The sequence below is a fragment of the Lepidochelys kempii genome, chromosome 5 (genome assembly GCF_965140265.1).
Source record: "Lepidochelys kempii isolate rLepKem1 chromosome 5, rLepKem1.hap2, whole genome shotgun sequence".
NCBI lineage: Eukaryota > Metazoa > Chordata > Testudines > Cheloniidae > Lepidochelys > Lepidochelys kempii.
The window spans coordinates 49,425,601-49,448,571 of record NC_133260.1 but is presented as its reverse complement, the minus strand read 5'-3'; the positions used below and the strand labels follow the sequence as shown (position 1 = coordinate 49,448,571).

The window sequence follows — 22,971 nt, the reverse complement described above, 5'->3', positions numbered from 1 at the left end:
ATGTCATTATAGGGCAAGGGACTGTTCACTGTATTGATGGTAGAATCCGTCCCACGCTCAATTCTGAGTCACTGTAGTTGTCTGTTGTTACAGTGATTGCACTGATTGATTCAGCAGTATTCTTGGGTAATATAATTAGTTGCTTCTTTCACCAACTACCCTGTCTCTCTCTTTTGAGTCATCTTTCTGTCACTCTATTTGTTGTAACTATTGTGGTGGGGCATAAATTTTACAAACTGTGCTGGTCTTTGTTAATGGATTATTCACCCCCCCACCCCCACTCCAATCAAGGATCACACCTTTCCATTGTCATTGATGGAACGGTAACCTGTGATTCTGCTCAATTTTCACAGTCATTTAGAATATAATTGGAAGGGACCTTGAGAGGTCATCTAGTCCAGTCTCCTGCATTCATGGCAGGACTAATTATCATCTAGACCATCCCTGACAGGTGTTTGTCTAACCTGCTCTTAAAAATCTACAGCGATAGAGATTCCACAACCTCCCTAGGCAATTTATTCCAGTGCTTAACCACCCTGACAGTTAGGAAGTTTTTCCTAATGTCCAACCTAAACCTCCCTTGCTGCAATTTGAGCCCATTGCTTCTTGTCCTGTCCTCAGAAGTTAAGAACAACATTTTTTCTTCCTCCTCCTTGTAGCAACCTTTTACATACTTGAAAACTGTTATCATGTCCCCTCTCAGTCTTCTCTTTTCCAGACTACACAAACCCATTTTTTTCAATCTTTCCTCATAGGTCATGTTTTCTAGACCTTTAATCATTTTTGTTGCTCTTCTCTGGACTTTCTCCAATTTGTCCACATCCTTCCTGAAATGTGGTGCCCAGAACTGGACACAGTACTCCAGTTGCGGCCTATTAGTGTGGAGTAGAGCAGAAGAATTACTTCTCGTGTCTTGCTTACAACACTCCTGCTAATACATCTCACAAAGATGTTCGCTTTTTTTGCAACAGTGTTACACCGTTGATTCATATTTAGCTTGTGGTCCACTGTGACCCCCAGATCCCTTTCTGCAGTACTCCTTCCTAGGCAGTCATTTCCCAGTTGGTATGTGTGCAACTGATTATTCCTTCCTAAATAGAGTACTTTGCATTTGTCCTTAGTGAATTTCATCCTATTTATTTTAGAAAAATGGATTTACTTGATGAGATAATGTTTACATTGAATTGTATAAACTAGTGGGTCCAAAATGAGATTTTTGTTCCTTCAGACGTTGATGATTGTTGTTATGAGGACTATAGACTGACTAAACTGAAATATCAAACATATTAATAGTTCTAGCCGTTCATTTAACTCCATGTTGAAATCAGAGTGCAAGATGCTGGTCAGAGGAAAATATTTTGAGGAGTTTGCAGGCACAGTGCAGTCTCTGATTGAAGGTTCACTCCACAATTGATTAGTTCAGTCGGTAGTCTTGGATTCCTTGCTCTGCTGAGCTCTCTCAGAGCGATGGCTGTGAGTGGAGTTTTCCACCATCTCCACTTGTATAGGACACTCAGTCCCACCCTGTTGGATGAAGACCTGGCCTCAGTTATTCATGCCTTCATCACCTCTCAGTTGGACTACAGCAATATGCTATACCTGCGTATGAAACATTCAGCACTTAGGAAACACCAACTAGTACACCATGTTGCAACATGTCTCCTCAACAACACAGGCTACTGTGAGCACGTCACACCTGTCCTCCACTCTCTGCACTGGCTTCCCATAGAATCCCAAGTTCAGGGTCTCCCAGTCCTTATCTTTAAAGTGCTCCATGGCTTGGGCCCAGCATACCGGTTAAAGCTCTAGGATGAAGACTGTGATAGTCAACTTCACTCCTCTGGCATAATGGAACTGTCAACAATAAGAGTAAAGCTCGCCTGTGCCAGAGACTGAAACTTCTTCAGGCCGAGACTGTAGAATGAACTCCTACAGACTGTCACAAACCTAACCACTTTCTCAGTGCGAGGCATATTTCTTTGATCTCTTCCCCGCACCCCTCCCATGTAAACACATAGTAACAGGTATATTTAACAAAACCAACCTCCACTACACACACTTCTCTCTCTGGATAGAGGATGAGAGAATAACCAGCATGTGACAGGTATGTGGTCACATTGCTTAATCCACTACGGGAAGGTACTTAGATACTACGGTGATAGATGCACTCTAAAAACCTGTGTAGAACAGAATGGAAGAAGAATCTGAGCTGCAGGCCTGCTTTTTTTTTTTTTTTTTTCAAATTTGCTGCCCGAGCATTTTCTTTATGAAGTGTGAGAGTAGGACGTGACGGAAAGAGACTCAGTCTGTCTTGTTCACTATTTCTTTTAAGCGTCACCTTTCATTGACCTTGATGTTTACATGTGAAAAAGCAGAGAACAAAGAGGCAGGTGAGAGGAAAAACAGGCAGGTGAAACCATGTTGAAATGAGAAATGAAAGAAATGCATCCTGTACATTTTATCTGCATGTCTGCATCATTAAGAATCTTTTGCTGTATTTATAAACAGCCTTACTGGATAAATCACATGCCTTGTAAAGAAACTGCTTTAGATTCTTGGTCCCAGCTGTGGCTGTTTTGTGCTGTTGAGGCACTGCGAAGCAGCTGGAAAGCTGCCTTGTTATTTACAATTTGTAGTATAGTAGAGCCTAGAGGGCCCAGTCAGCAATCAGGGCCCCGTTGTGCTAGATGCTGTACACATGGAGAGAGTTGAGATGTAGAAAACACAGACTCCGACTCCAAGCATTTTCTTTAACTTTTGGAATAAGTGGATCTTTGGACTATATGTATTTTATATTTGCACAGCCTTTAAAAAGATTTGTATGATGCTTACTAACAAATACACATGTGTTTTTTAGAGTCTAATCACAAAGAAACACTGCTTCATCTCACAGTAAGATTGGGCTTGGTTAAACTCTCGCAATTCCTGTTATCTCAGCCTGGTGGGCCATTGGCATTAGCTTTACCTAATGAAGCTGGAGCAACACCATTAGATTTGGCTTCCCAGAATGGGCACTCCAGACTTGTTGAAATCTTCATGAAGTGAGTGTAATGGCCCGTTACTTCTGTTAAACTATTAACCATTAAAACTGAACAGCAAAATGTTTATTTCAAAATAGTTTAAACTGAATGTTTGTTTCTGTTCTGTTGGTTGTTGTCAGCGTTGTGTTTTTAGGTGTGAAATCTTGTATTTCTTGTTAAAAATAAGGGTTTCATGTATATCTTCCATTCTACGTCTGTGGCAAAATTGGTAACATTTTTAACAGTAATATAATGGCAAACATAAGAACCTAAATTTGGTTTAAACTCTGGATTGATTAGATATTTACATGAGGGAATTCTTTTATTTTTCCTTTTTGGAGTAAATAGTTTAGGTTTGGCATCTGACTTAAGACTGTTGCTTTAAGAATTAATATTTTAAAAATACCAGTTTATTTTGGATTTGTGGGACCTCATTACAAAATTGTACAGTAGCACGTAGTCATTTTTCCATGATTATCTGAGTGTTTATAGCCTTTAATATACTTTTCTAGTCTGAAAAGTGACGTAGAAATGGCACACTTTTTTACTCCTCTGAGCTGCTCCCTCTGTATAGTCAGAGTTATATCTGCTTAATTTAATGACAAAAACAAATTTTACTGTTGTTAATCTTGCAGTACCAATGTGGCAAAAAGGAGGGAGTTGTGTTTTATTCCTTTTTGTGCATCGCCAAAATTGTTTACTAAGTCCCAATTACAAGTTTTGGAGGGGAAAAAGGGAGTTATAAAAATCTGTTATTCGTAGAAATGCTTCATGAAATGGGAAGATAAATTGAAAACTGCTTTTTGGGTAACTTTAAACATTCATGCCCCTGTAGTGTTTGCAGCCCAACTCAAGGATTGCCACACTGGTCTAGTGCTAGTGCACCAGAACTAGAAAATGAAAGTGACTACTCTCAAAAGTGGAGGTTTATTTTCATTGTCCAAGTTCTGGAGATGCAAAGAAGCTGTGAAAAAATACACACTGTTAAAATGGTGAAAATCAAAGTAACTTTTTACAGGTTTTTGTTTTAATAATCTAAAGTGCTGTTAGGAACTAGGGCATGGAAATTTGTTTTAAAAAATACAATCGAACCCCAATTTTACAAAAGTCTTGGAGCACTTTGAAACATCCATAACACAGAGGTTTGGATAAATGAAGGTGCTGAGTATCAACCCAGCAGGGCTAAGTTTCTGGAGTTGCCAGGCAGCTTCAGCCCTGATCAGTAACTTGCAGGACTGAAGCTTCCAGACCTTAATTATCTGAAGTTTCAGATGTATGGAGTTTAGGACCTCCATTGTATTTGTATTTGTCCTGCAGTACCAAATAATCATATTCCACCATCAGAAAGTCCCCATTAGAAATGAAAAGCCACAAGTGAACAGAAAAAAAATACATGCAAGAATTCAGTTACATTTTTGTTTTGGAATGAAGCTCTTTCGTTTATGGCTCTGCACAACATACAGTTTGTGTGAGTATTATGCCTACTTTAATTTGCATGAGAAAATGACTTACAATGCTGGTACAGTACATTTTGTTATGAATGTCTCATTTGTTTGTAACATCCAAACAGTGCAGCGCTCCCTTGAGACACTGTCTGTTTTTCACTGTAATCGGCTAGTAAGCCTGCCAGTTTCTTCACGCTACTATATATGGCAACATTAACAGGAAAAGGTACTATTTCTATTTTACAATAGTAGGGAATACTAGATGTTGTTTAGTGTCGCTGTTTTATTTTGCTGCCATTATTTCTAATGTAACCATTTTTTCATTTTGATGGCTTGAAACAGCAGAATTTTCTTATGGTGAATGGATTCACTGGTAACTATTTGTTTTCCCAGATGTGTTTTTCATGGATGTTTCATATTTTCTGCCTTAGATTTTTTTTGTAGAATTTTGAAGTGCTGTGCACGAGAACAGAAAGTGCTGTGTGTTTATATTTTCATTAAACCTGTGCACAGAGCATATGTTTTTATTTAAATAGTGTGTTGTTTCAGTTTTCAGGGCAGTCATTCGTTTGACATTTCTAGAGCTGAGATCAGTGAGTGTGCTTTCCTACAGTTTGTTCATTCATCAGGAACTCTGACACTGACATTTAATCACACGGCAGAAGGTTTGTTGGAGTCTGACATTAAGCTCTTCAGGAAATACTTCTGGGATAGAACCTTTCTTTACAAGGTAGGTGCCAAATTAGCAGAATGCAAAAAGCATATATATTTTTTGACAATTTGCACCATTTGCTATTCATACTCAATATGTTTTTCTTGGGTAGCACTCTTTCTTAGTTTAAACTGTTCAGGTTCTAGGGATGGTAAGTGTGTTGGTCTTGTAGACAAAGAATTATTGTCATTACCTTTTCATTTGTGCCAAAGTGGTTGTTTTCACGCATGAAACTGAAGTGTAGAAAAAATGTTAAAGGAGTACTTGATAAAGCTCTTGTATTTCCAGAGATGTTTTTAGAATGGCCCTATGGTAAATACTTTTCTTGTAAAACCCTTTCTCTCTGGTTTTTAATCTTGCCTTTTCCATTTGTTTTCATGTTTTGTAGTGGGAGGTATTTTTTTTTTAAGTTGTTGTTACTAATTATAGCAGCAAGCAGCCCCAGTCATGGACCAGAACCCTATTGTATGCTGGAATCAATCATAGAATCATAGAATATCAGGATTGGAAGGGACCTCAGGAGGTCAACTAGTCCAACCGCCTGCTCAAAGCAGGCCAATCCCCAACTAAATCATCCCAGCCAGGGCTTTGTCAAGCCTGACCTTAAAAACCTCAAATGAAGGAGATTCCATCACCTCCCTAGGTAACGCATTCCAGTGCTTCACAACCCTCCTAGTGAAAAAGTTTTTCCTAATATCCAACCTAAACCTCCCCCACTGCAACTTGAGACCATTACTCCTCATTCTGTCATCTGCCACCACTGAGAATAGTCTAGCTCCATCCTCTTTGGAACCCCCTTTCAGGTAGTTGAAAGCAGCTATCAAATCCCCCCTCATTCTTCTCTTCCGCAGACTAAACAATCCCAGTTCCCTCAGCCTCTCCTCATAAAAATAGACATTGTACAAACACAGAGAGGAAAGATAGTTCCTGCTCCAAAGAGCTTACATTTATATTGTATTTGTTGTATGATATATTGGTCACTTTAGTCTTGATTCAGTGAGGTACGTAAGCACATGCGTAACTTTAAGCATGGTGAGTAGTGTAATTGACTTCAATGGGAATATTCATGTGTTTAAAGTTAGACATGTTCTTAACTGCTTTCCTAAATTTGGGCCTTTGTCTGTCTGTATCAAATTATTGGATTAAAAGGTTACATAAAATTATTATTATTTATTGTTTTTCCCTTTCTTGCTATTAAATTTCCCTTCTGTTTTTGCTTTTCTTTTCCGTGTTTTGTTTTTCTGTTTAATTATTTTTAAGCATTTATCAAAACGGTTATAGGTTTTTAAACTAACAGTGTGCTACATGATATGCTTTGACGTTTGCACACCAGTTTTGTGCGTTTGATTTATAACACAGGCATTCCTATTTAGTCATTCCCTAGATTTCTAGGCTTTCCAATATAAAAACTGGTCCCAGATTCATAGCTCTAACTTGCGTCCAACAACTTTCACACAGGTGCCCTGATTTCCTAAGGCAAAAACAAAATCATGACAAATATTGTAATATTGTTTATACCCCTTGCACTCATTAAACCCTGTGTTTTTTGCAGCACTTGGGAGGGAAAAAAGGGAGAAAATGGTAATCAATGTGCCATATTGAAAGTGTCCATGGCAAAATTCTTAGATTAAAGGTGGCAAAACAATTATTGTTCTGATCAGTAAAACATTCTGCCAGTCATCCACATGGGTTTTCCCTCTTCCTGAAGAGACAGATGCAGATCTGTTCTGTAGCTTAGCTCCTCCTCATTGGGAAAAACCACTAGAGATCATCCTTTCAGTGATGCAAGATTTTTAATGGTGGGCTTACTGAAACCTAGGTAGAGAAACAAGCCACTGTACCAAAGCACATGATCTTTTTATTTAAATATTATACGGAGCCTAGGAAATCAAATTGGCATTAACTCCATTTGAGAAGTTGTCACCCCAAGTGGGTGGGTCAGCTTGTCTGATCTAGCTAACTTAAGCTAAGGAAAGTACAGAGTAAATACACATTTTTCTTTCTTTGTCACAATCAGGAGGACCACCAGTCCTCATAATGGGATTTTGACATCTTTGAAAGCTAACGGGTGCGGGGAAGAGCAGTGAACATTTCAATGTAGCTACTTATATTGAAATAGATGTAGAATTTACAGCATTCAACACTTCTACCACAGGCTGAAGATTGCATATTTAACATATAGTGTCTTGAGAATGTATGGATAAATGAGCACATGGATGCTTTATACATTGCTCCACAGACAAAGTGTATAACTATGACCCAGGAAGCAGACACTGGCAGAGCAGAATGGGCTTTAATCCATTGTGGTGCCAAACGTCCTTTGGTTTTGTATGTTTTCCTGTGCATAAAATGGCTGCTGATAGCTTTGAGGCTTACTTTACCTCAATTGCTAGAACTAGTTCATGCCATTCTGTCTCCATTTAGTGAATGGACTGATGTTGGGCAGCGTAATGGAAGAGAGGTTTCCTGAGATGGTGGAGAACGGAGTAAAGTTTTGGAATGAACAATGGACCCGTCCTCAGAACCATCTTATCCCTATGGAAATGACAGTATTGATACTGCTCCCAATTTTGAGATGATGTGATTACATTATAAACAATTCCATTTTGACAGCAAATGTAGGGAGTAGGGGAAGTCTACACCAAATGTAGGGGAAGCCTGAGTGGTGGGGCTCAAAAGGAAGCTCTGTTAGGGAGTCCAGGACATGGTTAAGTTTTCATCATGAGGGACAATGGATGTCCTGCAGGCTGAGTAGCCCTACTCCCTTTAAAAAATGTCTGACTGTGCGGATGCTATGTTTGGGTGTATCAGCTGTTGATACATTAGTAAATGCAACCAGTGTGAGGAAAGAGGACTCTATGGAACATCAGTGGAGAGAACAAATCCTGTTTCTAGTGACCAAATTTAAACAGTAAAACGGAGAGGGGACAGATGATGCATTAGATCATTGTTTCTAAAGGTTCTGCATAGGGAAGCCCTTTTGTTGCCTAGTATCAGAAAAATCAAGCGGTGCATCAAGGAGGAGCTAAGCTGAGTTGCTGTTTCTGTTCCTTAGCTGCAGGAATAGGAAAAACTCAGACTTGGGTTGACAGTTAATGGTATTTAGTCTCCTAAGTGCCTATCTCACTTTTGAAAATGAGATCTGGGCTCCTATATCAGTTAGGCATTGCCAATGCTGAGTGCAGCATTACCTAAATGCTATTTAAAATCTGGGCCAGAGTGCACAGCAGTCCAGCTCAGCCTCATCTGGTGGGGTAGTCCCTCTGAGACTCCTGCAGCTGATGTAAAATTGAGTAGTCCTTAGGCTGCTTGCTCTAAATTATGTGAGGGCTATTTTGGCTCCTTGATCTTTCTGGGATCCAGAGACTATAAAGATGGCAGTGCAGTATGCATGTGATTTACTGTCTAATGCTCTTATAGCTTGGAAAATACTTGGAAACAGGTAACTTTGTATATTTGTTAATCCTTTATTTAATTGTTTAGCATCACAGGATACAAATTCAAACTGACTACGTGACACACAGAGTTCAATTCAATACCATCTTTATATGGATTTCCATGGTACGAAGGAATGAGCACAGAACTAGGAGTCAAGGAGGTGCTGAGTTCTAATTCTGGCTCACCTACTCATTCATTGTATAGCCTTAGGGAAGTCATTTCACCTTTCCATCTTAGTTTCTTCAGCTGTAAAATTCTTATACCTTACAGGACAGTTATGGGGGTTAATTAGTACAGAACTTTGAACATATGAAGTGTTATATTAATGCAAACACTATTCTTTTTTTTCCAGAGAGAGGGAGGAGAAAGGGTATGCTACATAAAATACAAATCTTAAATCTGATATGTTACACAACCTATATATTACAAACACAAAGTAAATTTTCCCCAAATATTTTTAGTTTAAAATATTTTATAAATTTCTCTCCCCAAAATGTATGTAGAAATTTTTAATATTAACTTAAATGTATCTATTTGACTTCCTTTGGTTTGTGTGTGTGAGTGCATACATGTATGGGTTTATTACTATGTTTGGGCATCCAAGAAAGTTGTTGTTTGAATTTGGTGTTTTTTAGAGTCTTAATTCAAAACAAGCTGGGACAGTGGAAGGACCACAAATGCCCTGCAATTCAACAGATTCTGCAGAAGGTACAGCTTTTCATCTTTGGTTGTAATAGCTTTCTAAAGTCCTAGGTAAGGTAGCATGTGTCCTTGTGCCATATATTTATTTAGGAAGATCGCTTTGTATACATGATATCAGAGAGCTGTGCAATAGATAATGGTAAAATACATAAGGCATTTCATTATAAGGGAGGTATGAAATCATGCATTCTACAGACTTTTGAAATAATTAATTTACCAGTGTGAACCTAAAAATGTTCACAAGAATTTCTAATAATTGTTAAAAAATTACAACAGCTAAATTACAACCTCATTAAAATTCCAGAAGAGGGCAGTATTCAGCTGAAATAAAAACAGGTCAACTTGCAAGAAGTTCCAGTGAAGTCAAAAAGATCTGATTAATAAAGATAGGAGTGAATTAAAGAAGAGTGAATTAAGCATTTTATGAACAATTTTAGTGGCCAGTCCTGAACTCTTTACTGTGGTATAGAATCATAGAATATCAGGGTTGGAAGGGACCTCAGGAGGTCATCTAGTCCAACCCCCTGCTCAAATCAGGACCAATCCCCAATTAAATCATCCCAGCCAGGGCTTTGTCAAGCCTGACCTTAAAAACCTCAAATGAAGGAGATTCCACCACCTCCCTAGGTAAAGCATTCCAGTGCTTCACAACCCTCCTAGTGAAAAAGTTTTTCCTAATATCCAACCTAAACCTCCCCCACTGCAACTTGAGACCATTACTCCTCATTCTGTCATCTGCTATCACTGAGAACAGTCTAGCTCCATCCTCTTTGGAACCCCCTTTCAGGTAGTTGAAAGCAGCTATCAAATCCCCCCTCATTCTTCTCTTCTGCAGACTAAACAATCCCAGTTCCCTCAGCCTCTTCTCATAAGTCATGTGTTCCAGTCCCCTAATAATTTTTGTTGCCCTCCGCTGGATGCTTTCCAATTTTGAATGATCATGTCCCTCGATCTTCTGGCAATGCCCCTACTTATACAGCCCCAAATGCTGTTAGCCTTCTTGGCAACAAGGGCACACTGTTAACTCATATCCAGCTTCTCATCCACTGTGACCCCTAGGTTCTTTTCTGCAGAACTGCTGCCTAGCCATTCGGTCCCTAGTCTGTAGCGGTGCGTTGGATTCGTCCATCCTAAATGCAGGACTTTGCACTTGTCCTTGTCCTTGTTGAACCTCATCAGATTTCTTTTGGCCCAATCCTCAAATTTGTCTAGGTCCCTCTGTATCCTATCCCTACCCTCGAGTGTATCTACCTCTCCTCCCAGTTTAGTGTCATCTGCAAACTTGCTGAGGGTGCAATCCATGCCATCCTCCAGATTATTAATGAAGATATTGAACAAAATCGGCCCCAGGACCGACAGTTGGGGCGCTCCGCTTGATACCGGCTGCCAACTAGACATGGAGCCATTGATCACTACCCGTTGAGCCTGACAATCTAGCTAGCTTTCTATTCACCTTATAGTCCAATCATCCAGCCCATACTTCTTTAACTTGCTGGCAAGAATACTGTGGGAGACAGTGTCAAAAGCTTTGCTAAAGTCAAGGAATAACACATCCACTGCTTTCCCCTCATCCACAGAGCCAGTTATCTCGTCATAGAAGGCAATTAGATTAATCAGGCATGACTTGTCCTTGGTGAATCCATGGTGACTGTTCCTGGTCACTTTCCTCTCTTCAAAGTGCTTCAGAATTGATTCCTTGAGGACCTGTTCCATGATTTTTCCAGGGTCTGAGGTGAGGCTGACTGGCCTGTAGTTCCCCGGATCCTCCTCCTTCCCTTTTTTAAAGATGGGCACTACATTAGCCCTTTTCCAGTCGTCCAGGACCTCCCCCGATCGCCATGAGTTTTCAGAGATAATGGCCAATGGCTCTGCAATCACATCTGCCAACTCCTTTAGCACTCTCGGATGCAGCACATCCGGCCCGATGGACTTGTGCTCATCTAGCTTTTCTAAATAGTCCTGAACCACTTCTTTCTCCACAGAGGGCTGGTCACCTCCTCCCCATGCTGTGCTGCCCAGTGCAGTAGTCTGGGAGCTGACCTTGTTCAAAATTCAAATGGTTTTAAATGAGTCTCCCATATTGATTTCAATTGCAAGTTTGCCGGTATAAGGGTTGTAGGATATTATTTCATTATCATAATTATTTTTCTTTACCAGATAGATCATACTGAGATTTACAGACCTTGTAACAAGAAGCACAGAAGAGTTATAAAAAAAAATCACTAAAAAGTCTATAATACTCTGGTCTGGCATTTAGTTGATGGCTATCCCAGATTCAAGGTCTCATTGTTGCATGTACATTAGTGTCTATCTGTAAGAAATGGCTAGTATGCAGTGGCTAATTCTACAGGATAAGGCCCTAATCCTGTAAGACATGCACATGCTCTTAACTTCATACACTGTAAGAAGTCCCACTGAAGCCGACATAAAGTTAAGCAGTTGCATAAACGTTACAGGGCCAGGCACTGCATGATGATGTAAATAAGAATTGGATTCCAAAGGTATTAGCTAATTATTCTGGGTGAGTTAATAGACTGAGGAAGTGACCTCCTTAATAGACACTAGCTCCAGTTTACATAGTTAAGAGTTCCTTACATGTGATTGTCATCATTAAGCTCTTGCTGGAAATTTGTGCCCAACTTCTCCAGCAACCTACAGGCAATTAACATGATAAAGGCAGATCTAAAGTCACCATCAGCAATAATCAGCGTTGACACTAACAGTCTAAAATCTACTTTTGTAAATATAAGCAACCATTTATAATACAAGGAATTGGAAACTTTGCTATCAAAAACTTTATTATCTTGGGTGCAGATTTCTCAGAGTGCTCCTGGTCAATGTGATCTTGTACCTTCTGCTGTGTGTCACTAACAGCAGGTGAATTCATAGCAGCAGCTTGGGCAATGCATGTCATGCCTGGTAGTTTTTCTTAGTGCATGTCCAAGCAGTCTGACTTGATGCATGCAAATAGCAAATATCAATAAATACTGATTTTGCACTTCAGGAATCATTTAATTTCTGACTATACCCTCTCATTTTGGGTTCAAACCTGCAAGCTGATGCTGAGCAATTTTGTGTGGTGCTGAGTGCCTTCAGCTCCTGGCACTCAGCCATTGCAGGAATTACTCATCACCTTAGCAGGCTGAGTACTTTATGCTCATCACAATTTAATGGCAAAGAGAGTTCTATCACTCTTCATTAGTGCCAGTTCTTCACTACAAAGTTTTGCCAGCATAGCTGTGTTGGTTAGGAGTGTGGAAAAATCATATAGACACAGCTTATACTGGCAAAAGAGTCCTTTAACTGGTATAGCTTATGTTGTTCGGGGAGATGGTTTAACTATAGTGGCAAAATAATTCCTTTTGCCAGTATAAGCTGCCTGTCCACTAAGGAGCTTTGCAGGCATAGCTATACTGCTAGAGATATAATGTAGTGTAGACTAGCCCTATGACTTGAGTAAATACATGGTTATCATTTGACTTTTGCAGTGACTTTTGACTTTGTACAGTGCCCAGCACAATGGGGACAGAATCCTGACAATGGGACCTTTGGGTGCTACCACTGTAGAAATGTATAATAATAATGAATCAGTGTTTCTGTATCTTTATATAGTTTTGTACTGTCACAGATGTTCATATTTTTATCAGCTGGCAAAAAGGAATATGTGTAGCTCTAGCTATTTGTGTATTTGTTGCTTTTCATACAGTCATTGAACCCAGATACCTGAAAATCACTAATATAATTGATAACTTTGGTCCATGTTCTACCTTCTGCTAACAAGAGCTAAAGAGACAAAACAAAATTTTTGTTGGAAACAAAATTAATTTTTTTTGCTGCTACAAACAGAAATCATGTAACAAATGGTCCATAAAACTCTTTCTACAACATTCTACTAAATACTTTTGTTAATTGAGGTGCTAAGCTTAGAGCAAAAAATTCTTTGCAGTAACTTCATAAAGGGATGCCCGTTAGAGTTTAAAGCATCTATTGTTCCAATAAGTAATACGTATTCACTCCTGGGTGGGCCTAAAGTCAAGATCAACAGACCTTTAAAGCATAATGCTATCAGAAGCTCTGAGCTATTGTCTACTGAAGGTTGCTATAGCAATACAGCAGTTTGATTGCATTTCAGGATGGGCAACGCAGTGGGTCAACGTAAGGTGATATTGCTAGCTTAACAGTGGATCTCCCATAGCAACTTAATTAAATTAAAATACACAGAATGACACATTCTCTAGTAAGAATGCAAAATCAAGTACAAATATATTTTACTTTGATTATTTCAGCCATTCCTATGTTATAAAAAAATCTTGTGGTTTTCTAATTTTGAAGGTTTGTGGCAAGTAATAATTGTGCAGAATATTATTATTTTGAGCCATAGCCAATGTATGTCTACATATTAAATCACTTACTGTATAGTAAACAGTGTTTCCCCAAGTACTGTAAGAATGAATTACAGTAAAGTCAACTGAACCCCAGTAGTATTAGAAAAAATTTCTAGAGGAATTTAGGGGAGCATTCCCTGGGCATTGTCTTTCTAAAGTTCAGCTCTTTTTCTCCATCTTGCTTTTTAAAATTAGGGTATGTCTCTACTGCAGCTGGGAGCAAGCTAATGGAGCTTGAGCTAGCATTAGCAGAGTTTGAGCTAGCGCATTAAAACTAGCAATGTGTATGTTCCGGCTTGGGCTCTGAAGCCTAGGGGGTCGGGTAGGCTTGCAAGCCCGAGCTTCCGCCCCAGCTGGAATGTCCACACAACTATTTTTAGCACACTAGCTTGAGCCCTGCTAGCACATGTCTGTGTATCTGAGCTGGAAGAATTGTTCCCAGCTGCAGTGAAGACCTACCCAGAGTTACATCATTCTTTATTCATGGTTACTACATAGTGGTGTCTGGGATGATCTGTTTCCATACTGTGGGTAAATATTACGTTATTGTGGCACCTGTTTTATTGGGATGGATTCGTTGTTTTATAGAATTGTTGCCTGCTCCAAAAACACCTTTTGGGAATCTTGTCTTTAGACTTTGGCACTCATGAGATTCGATGCAACAATTGCAGGAAACAGTACCAGTGTTCTGCCCAGCTATTTATATTTGGCCCTTATCCAGAGCATCTCCTAAACATGAGAGAGTTTACATCTGTGGCAGGAAGATATTATTGTCCTCATTTGAGAGACGGAGTGGTAAAGTGACTTGCCCAAGGTCACATGAGAAGCCTGAGGCAGAGGCAGGAAGCAGAGTAGAAATGTACTAATGTTTAGAGCATTTTCTCACTCGTAGTGCTAATAGTTACTACAGTAGTCAGTAGAAATCGCTGCTGCTGTTGTGGTGCTTGTAACTTGTACCTCTGCGCCATCTGCAGGTTGTCTGGAGCTTGTGCACTGTGTACCAAGTGGGTCCTGCCCAGCATGGAAGACAGTGATCTCTCTGCAAGACAAGGACTGTCACATCTTCTCACATTCCTGCTGCATTTCAGTAGGAACCCTCTAGATGGGGTCGGGGAGCAGGGCGAGGCACACATCTGAGTTGCAACAGAAGATAACGATTAAATGATTCATTAAGAAATTAATCAATCCTGTGTAGCCTTTACTTGTACAGAATGGCAAAACTCCTATTGACTTCAGTGGGGCCAGGATTTCATTCCCAGATAGTTTAATTTGAATAAGGATTGAAGGATTAGACCATATTATTATTGCTGGAGTCTGCAGCTGGACTTAGATACCAGGCAGTTGTTCCTGTGAGGGGATGGATTGGTACAATGTTATTGGTTTGTAACCTCTCCCTGGGCTCTGCACAGAGTTCAGGATGAGAAAAGGTATAGCAAGCATCAAAGGACTATGAATGATATTCCCCCCAAATACTAAGATATACATGATTTTTAAATATTAAGTTATGGTTAAATTCATGTGCAGTAGCTGATTTTACAAAGGTAAACTGAAAATGCAGCTGCATATTTGTGTCTGGCTGGAGAGCCTTGCCCATGTGCTTAGGGTCTAACTAATCACCATATATGGGGTCAGGAAGGAATTTTTCCCCTGGATCAGATGGGCAGAGACCCCGGGGCTTTTTCGCTTTCCTCTGCGGCATGTGGCATGGATCACTTGCAGGTTTAAACTAGTGTAAATGGTGGATTTGAGGATTTCAGTGACTCAGCCAGAGGTTAGGGGGTCTATTAAAGGAGTGAGTGAGTGAAGTTTTGTGGCTTGTAATGTGTAGGAGGTCAGACTAGGGGATCATGATTCTCCCTTCTGACCTTAAAGTCTATTAAAATATCATCTGAGTCTATATCTGAGGGCAGACCTGAATCTTGAGTTACAAGCCTCAATATACAAGAAATAAAACTAAATATCAGGAAAGATTGTGAAAATGGGAGTGTTTATTTTATTTTAACCAACAAACGTGACAGTAGCTAACAGTTCTAGGAAGCCCTGCAGATGCTTGTTGTGCTTCCTTACATGCAGATTACTCCTGCTCTGTTTGCTGTTTCACAAATGTCTGTGCTTGGGCATATCCTGCAGAGTTTGAACATGTCTTTGTGTTCAATGTGTCCTTTCCAATTGTCTTGAGCAGAAACCATAGAAAAGAGAGCGACAGAAATGAAGTTTTTTATCACATTTTCTTGAAAATGCCAGGACTAATTTTTAAAATGCATGACATGTCTTTAGGACAATGCACAGCTGTTGGGATCTCCCATAGTTTAAGGCACAACTTCTGATTTGTGCTATTGTGTGGACCGCTTTGCCCATCACCAGCCTCGTCTATGAATCAACATATATTTTCGCTGTCTGTTCCTTTAAGCTCAAGAGCCTGTTTACAATTGGTCCATAATAACATAACAGCTTGTTGTACAACCATCTAGTATTCTGCCCACTGGTATGCTAGGCTGGGGGGATGTGCATGCTACAAAAGTACATTGTTCTGTGTTGCTTGCTTCATTATTTTTTTCCCTTCCTAGTTGAAAAAAGAGTAAACTTCCATTGTTGATCACTAGAAGTTGATAAGAAATCTCACTTTTACAGATCTCATGAACTTGGCATCTGATGAACCAGCACCTGGAAGTGAAGATGTGAAGGTACAGCTTTATCCTTGTATGAATAACTAGCCTCTGTCTAAGTTCTCCTACTGCACCTTACGTTGTGGTATCTGAGTATCTTCCACAGTTAAAAAAATAAATAAGGTGACTAATGCCTGCCAAGTGACATTTCCTTTCCGTTCCTGCCCCAGGGAAAAGTTATGGGTATGTATGTTTATTATTTACTTCAATGAATCTGTTATGTGTTGGTGGGCTGGAAAGCCAGGTCGAAGAAATGAGGCTTACGTGTGGACTGGAAAGTCATGATGATTGTGGTCATTTCTACGGGAGTGTGTTCTACAGCCTTGGGACCAGCTGAGGTGAAGCCCCATCTCCTATGTGCACCAGCTTCCTCCTTGAGATAGAGAGTTCCATTGTTCATGGGGAGTGGAGCTGAGGAGGGCAGAGGAGGTCCAGGAAGGTGAGGTGATGTTTTAGGATAATCTTGAGCCTGGGAGATAACATGGGGAAACTCTCGTTAGCAATATTTGCAGGATCATACACAGAGCCTGTTAGAGACTGACAGTGAGAAATTCTGGCATAAAAAATACTGCTCCTGCTTGGGATTACTTTTATGTGGATCTAAAGTAAAATAAGATATTTTACACTTGATAGGAGAAAGAGAAGCTGTGATGCTTGCATATAATCCAATTTTGATTAGTCAGCTCTATTTGATGTCTGTTTTAAATCATGCTTTATATGTATGTCTCCGGTTGTGAGAAATCCTTGGTCTCAATTTTACGTTTTCTAGTTTACACAATTGAGATTTGGGTGTGGACGAGAGCTAGCTGGCTGAGGCTCAGAATGTACAAGGTTGAAGTGATATTTGTAGGTTGAGAAGCAACTGGAAGATATGGGTAGAATAATATCTTCCCCTTTTGTTAAGGCCTGTGCCTGTTGTTTGTCAATAGAGTTTGCAATCTGGGGGTGGTGTTGGAGCTACACCTGGGTATAGATGATTATAACACCTAGTCCTTCCTTGAGTGCAGAAGACTGGACTAGATAACCTCTCGAGGTCCCTTCCAGTCCTGTGATGATTCTGTGTAGCAGTGGTGGCCTTGTTCATTTTCTTTTTTCTACGTCTGTCCAGGAGACTGACCATTTCTTGTGGACACAGACCATTCTACCATAATCCATGCCTTTGTCACCTTCAGATTTGATTACTGCAGCTACATAAGGCTACATGTTAAATCAACCTGGAAACTGAAGTTGAGGCAGAATGCAGCAACCCACCTATGTTGCTGGGAGCATGTGACACTAGTTATCCCCCATCTGCATTGGCCGCCTGTTGATTTCTGGACGGAGTTAGAGGCATTAGTTCTGACCTGTAAAGCTGTAAATGGCCTGAGACTGCCTCTCCCTGTATGATAAGTTCACAGCTTTGGTCATTAGAGACCTTTGAGCTGGAGCCCTCTCGTTTTAAACTTATATCCCACTCTGCTCCAGAACAGTCTGTAATTGTTGAACCTTCAAGGCACAATAAAGCCTGAGCTCTTGTGGAGGGAGGGTCACCATGAAGGCTAGTGCTTGCAGGGAGGTGGGGTATTGTCTGGGTTTGATTTTTATCTCTCATTGGTTATTTTTTGTCTGGAGGAGAGGCTGCTAGTTTTATCTTTTAGGCAATTTTATTTTTAACGTGTCGTTGCCTCTTTCCACCTCAGCTTGCTAGTCAAAGTTCAAGGGATGTTCCAGTTGGTGGAGTTTGGTATTTTCTTTGATGCAGTTTTGTTTATTTCCAAGGGATGGACAAAGTCCTGCTTTTCTGAATGCAGGGGGAAGCAAGAACAAAGGGAGTGTAATGTCTTATTTTACAGCCCCAAGCTCCTTAGACCCAAAAGTTCTGTCTCTTGCTTTTTCTAGGGTCACAGGCCACTGCTTGGCTTTCTTGCTTTTTGCCTCTGCCTCACTCGCTCTTCTGTCTCTTCTCAGTTTCTGGGTGTTCTGACTTGGCTTGCATGCATGCACCTGGTCATGATACCCAGTGAAGCCCCCTGCCCATTTTTGAGCAGATTCTATTAGGCCTTGTTTTAGGTGTGTCCCCTTAACTGTCTCTTACAGCTATCTTAAATAAAGGGCATTTTCACACACCAGTTTTAGAACAAGATTGTAACTCAACCCATAACAAGGTTTTACCCAGCTCATAATGGCATTAAGGGTTCACAAAGCCTGGGGTAGGCAGTTCTTTATTTTCTGTATTTATTGTGTAACCCTTCTGCCCATCAGAGTTGGCAGCAACAAGGGCCGGGTTCAGTATCTAGGGGATCCATTCCAATAACACAATGCAAACCGGCTCGAGCCCCCACCCAGTGACCTGGGACAATTACATACCACCCCCGCTGGGCGCCTCCAAGAGGCAATACTTCCCCTCTCGCAAGCACATAGTCTGAGTGTAGCAAAAGCCTTTTAATGAAGGAGGGAAACAATGTGGTATTATGTTGGGGAAGCACCACAAACAGGATTCATAACACCAACCATGAGCAAAAGACCCACCCCCAAGTAAGTTTGGCAGTATCCTTTTCCCCTCAGGGTCTTAAGTCCAGCAACCCAGTAGTCAGCCCCCTCCCGCCCAGTTTCTGTCCTTGGTCAGTGCAGCCCCCGAGTTCAGAAGTTCATCTGCAGAGTTTACCTCCCAGCCTGGGTGGAAGTGGAGGGAGGTGCAGGGGGCATCTTCCATGCTCCACTTCTCAGGTCGATGGCTGAGTGCCACGCCTCTCCATGGGGTTCTGCTATAGTCTTCACCATCATCCGCGCCTCTCCACCAGCTGCCCAGCTATCTGCTCCACTCTGTTCGCTGTCTGCTCCTCTCCACCACCGCCTGGTTATCCACTCTGCTCTAGCTGTCTGCTCACCAACTTGTCTTCAGGCCCCCCCCACTTAACACAGCTCTCAGCAACTTAGCTCTTTAGTGATTTCAGCTCTCAGTGATTTTTAGCTGGTAGTAGGGGGAGCCTCAGTGCTGGTGCACACTAGCCCAAAGTAGGTCTGATGCTTAGAGCTAGGTGTCAGTGATTTCAGCTCTGCAGCATGTAACAAGACTCCTAACGGAGCCAAAATTAGCTCTGTTATTACACCATGGGGAGAGAGGAGGAGTCAACGTAGTGTTTAGGGCCCTCAGAAGGGGCCCACACTACTAGGTACACATACCTGTCCCCAGCCTCTCTCAATTCACTGGGCTTTGGAGCCCATGTCCCTTGCCTAGCGATTGCTACTTAGTTGAGGGCGAGTCTCTCCATCATAAAATGCCAAGTACAGTTCTACTGTCCTTGATTCACATAACCAGGATAACAACCCTTTATTACTCCTGCCCCAGTAACAGAGAGACTGGGGATCCCACAGCAGCCAATGTGACCATTTGGGCAAGGAGTCCATCATGGTAGGCAGGGTGGGTGTTCCCAGTGGTGAGCTGGAGCCGGTTCTCACCAGTTCGCTAGAACCGGTTGTTAAATTTAGAAGCCCTTTTAGAACCAGTTGTTCTGCGAGGGACAACTGGTTCTAAAAGGGCTTCTAAATTTAACCGGCCAAAAGTGGCGCCTTAGGTGCCGACTCCACAGGTGCTCCAGCCCTGGAGCACCCAAGGGGAAAATTTGGTGGGTGCAGAGCACCCACCGGCAGCTCCCCACCCCACCCCTGGCCCCAGCTCACCTCCGCTCCACCTCCTCCCCTGAACGTGCCGCCCGCTCTGCTTCTCCGTGCCCCCCGCTCCCCCGGCTTCCCACGAATCAACTGTTCGCGCAGGAAGCCGGGGCAGGCTGAGAAGCAAGTGGCGGCTTCCCGCTCAGGCCCAGGGAGGTGGAGGTGAGTTGGGGTGGGGGGGGGCACGAGGAGGGCCTCCTGCGCCACAGCAGGTAACCCGGTGGGGCGTGCAGGGGAACCAATCCCCGCCCCAGCTCACCTCCGCCACCCTCGGCCTGAGCGGGAAGCCGCGGCCTGCTTCTCTGCCCTCCCCGGCTTCCCTCCGAACAGCTGATTCGCGGGAAGCCGGGGGGGCGTACGGAGAAGCAGAGCAGGGCGGTGAGTTCAGGGGAGGAGGCGGAGTGGAGGTGAGCTGGGGCTGGGTGCGGGGAGCTGCCTGTGGGTGCTCTGCACCCACCAAATTTTCCCCATTGTGCTCCAGCCCCGGAGCACCCAGGGAGTCGGCGTCTAAGGCGCCACTTTTGATGTGATCGGTGGGGGAGTGGCTGTTCCCCTTGCTCCCTGCCAGCTATGCTCCCCCGCCCCTAGGAGCCAGAGGGACCTGCTAGATGCTTCCTGGGTGCTGCCCCAGGTAAGCGCCGCCGGGACTCCGCACCTCACCCCAAGGCAGGTGCCTCTGGCTCTTAGGGGTGGGGTGGGCACCCATTACGGTGGCCCACGAGACCCTCCTGCCCGGCTCCCAGAACTGGGGAGGGGGGTGGATGGGGCAGGGGTCCTGGGCATGGGGTGTCAAGGAACGCGGGGGGGTTGGATGGGGCAGGAGTCCCGGGAGGCGGGGGTAGGCAATGACCCCCTCGTGGGATGAGGAGGGAACCCATTGTTAAGATTTTGGCAGCTCATCACTGGGAGTGCCCATGCAAACGAGAGTGCCCATGCAAATAAGATCAGCCCCTGAAGTCCTTTTCCACAGCTTACCACCAGATGTCAGGTTAGAGCTCATTCTGACTCTGCTTACTATTGAAATAAATGAAATGAACAAATGGTGCTGAAAAGATTTAAAGAGAATTCAGGAAGCACCAGGCACTGTTTGTAATGAAGTTCAAACTTGACCATTTAACTTAAAAATCTAGCTCAAATTTCCTTTTTCTAGCCTTTCAGAGATCCTCTGGTTCCGTCAAGTGAAAATGAAGACCAGGTCTTGTTGGATATAGGTAAGGAATTTTTAGCAGTTTTCACTCTTCAAAAAGTGATTGATCTATATGCTACAAAGCTATCATTGATCCAAATACATAGCAGACAGACAGGTGTCAGACAGTTTCTCTAAAAGAAGCAGGACAACTAACTTTAATGAGCAGCACCACAGGGCTGCAACCAAAGGGCGCACTCAGCCAAATTTGTGTTATTTGGAAGGAAAACTTTTTCAGACTCTTCTATTGTATTTAGGTCCTTGTGTCCACCTGTGATATTCTAGGACCTTCCAGCAACATAAGTGGAAATAAAAATGTTGAAAAGAATTGATACAATTAACTTAAATGAGTGAAGATTAAATGAAACGCATGTAAAGAAATGTCTAGATACTATGGGGATGGATGCATTATAGTTCCCGTAGATAGATTAAGGATATAGCTAGGTAAGCCCAGCAGCCAATAACACAATCAAATACAAGCAAAACAGTGAGGAAAATTTCCAAGTTTGGGAAAAGCTACAATAACAAAGTGCAAACATCAGATAACACAAAGCAGAACAAGAAGGAAGTGGGCAAAGAGTCAGATAGCTCAGCCAATGAGAGCTGGGATTCCAGCCAGAAGTAGCCAGGCTGTTTTAATTTGCAATAAGGTACAGTGGCATAAATAGAACAGATAACTCAGATTGTCGATACTCAAACAACCAGTGTGCAAACTTAACAGATCTTGCTACAGAGATAAGAGCTGCCTTGTTTTTTTATGTAGGGCAGTAGAGGGAATGGGTCTGATTCTACAATGGTGTAAATCTACACATGCCAGAGATAATATTCTGGCTCAATATTTCTAATGATCTCTTATAATAATCCATTCTCTAATCATCAGTATTACAAATCACAATTGTGAGAGATGCTGTCAGTTCAGTAACTTTAGCACACACATGTTGCAGCTATGTATTGCCTCCCTGTCCCAGGAATGTAGAAGTTTAACAAGGGAATTAAGAGAAAAATAATAGTTTGTGAAATAATAGTTTGGTTTGTGTGTTTGTGACTTGGGTGCCTTTGTTCATAGACCAGACTCATATTCTGGAATAAGTCTAAGTGCCCTGCATAAATAATAATACTGTACAGGTATGTAAAATGATAGTGTCCACATGATCACATTATGTTTTGTTAAGCAAAACCAGTTATTGGACTGGATTTTAGCACAGGATGGCGTGAGCCATCAGGGAGCAATTATGGCTCACTAATTTTGAAGCCACATCTGTTCTCGTTCCTGCTCTGGTTACACCAGCTGCATATAGTCTTTAAGGGACTGTACAGCAGCAGGTAATTGGTAGATCTGTGCTCTTCCTGGCAACTGACTCACCCCTTTTCGCCCTTGATATACTCTGTCCCTCCACCAAGACACCATCTACCCAATGGTTCTCAACGGTGGTCTGCAGGCCACTTGCAGCCCAACCAGCACACAGTTGTGGCACATGTGACATCCTCAGAGCTATAGAGGTAGAATATTTATTGTGTGGATGCGGCCCACATATCACATAGAGAGCTGCATATGTGGCCCATAATTGTAAATAGGTTGAGAACCACTGATCTACACTGAGCCTAGAGGCAGCTGTCTGAGGAGCCAGTTCTGTGGGCTTTACACGAGCTCAGAGCTCCCCCACACACAGCTGAGAGAGAGAGAATGCTCGATCTGGCCACCTGCAATGTCCCATCTCCAGCTGTGGTCATCTCCTATTTATTTCACTAGGGCCTGGACTCCACCC

General features: G+C 42.1%; 1 protein-coding gene across 16 annotated transcripts in view; it reads left to right on the top strand.

Annotated features, from left to right (window-relative positions):
* Positions 1–22,971, top strand: part of ARHGEF28 (Rho guanine nucleotide exchange factor 28) — a 194,482-nt gene that overhangs the window by 67,888 nt on the left and 103,623 nt on the right. For 5 of the 16 annotated variants that reach the window (XM_073344263.1, XM_073344261.1, XM_073344260.1 and 2 more), the window contains exons 5-9: positions 2,858–3,041; positions 5,015–5,195; positions 9,251–9,323; positions 16,334–16,386; positions 21,170–21,230. In XM_073344263.1, coding sequence (XP_073200364.1) covers positions 2,858–3,041; positions 5,015–5,195; positions 9,251–9,323; positions 16,334–16,386; positions 21,170–21,230 — 552 coding nt within the window. Of the gene's footprint in view, positions 1–2,857; positions 3,042–5,014; positions 5,196–7,694; positions 7,758–8,714; positions 8,776–9,250; positions 9,324–16,333; positions 16,387–16,408; positions 16,552–21,169; positions 21,231–22,971 lie in introns of those variants that run through there. The other 11 variants (XM_073344266.1, XM_073344265.1, XM_073344268.1 and 8 more) reach the window with 9 other exon arrangements.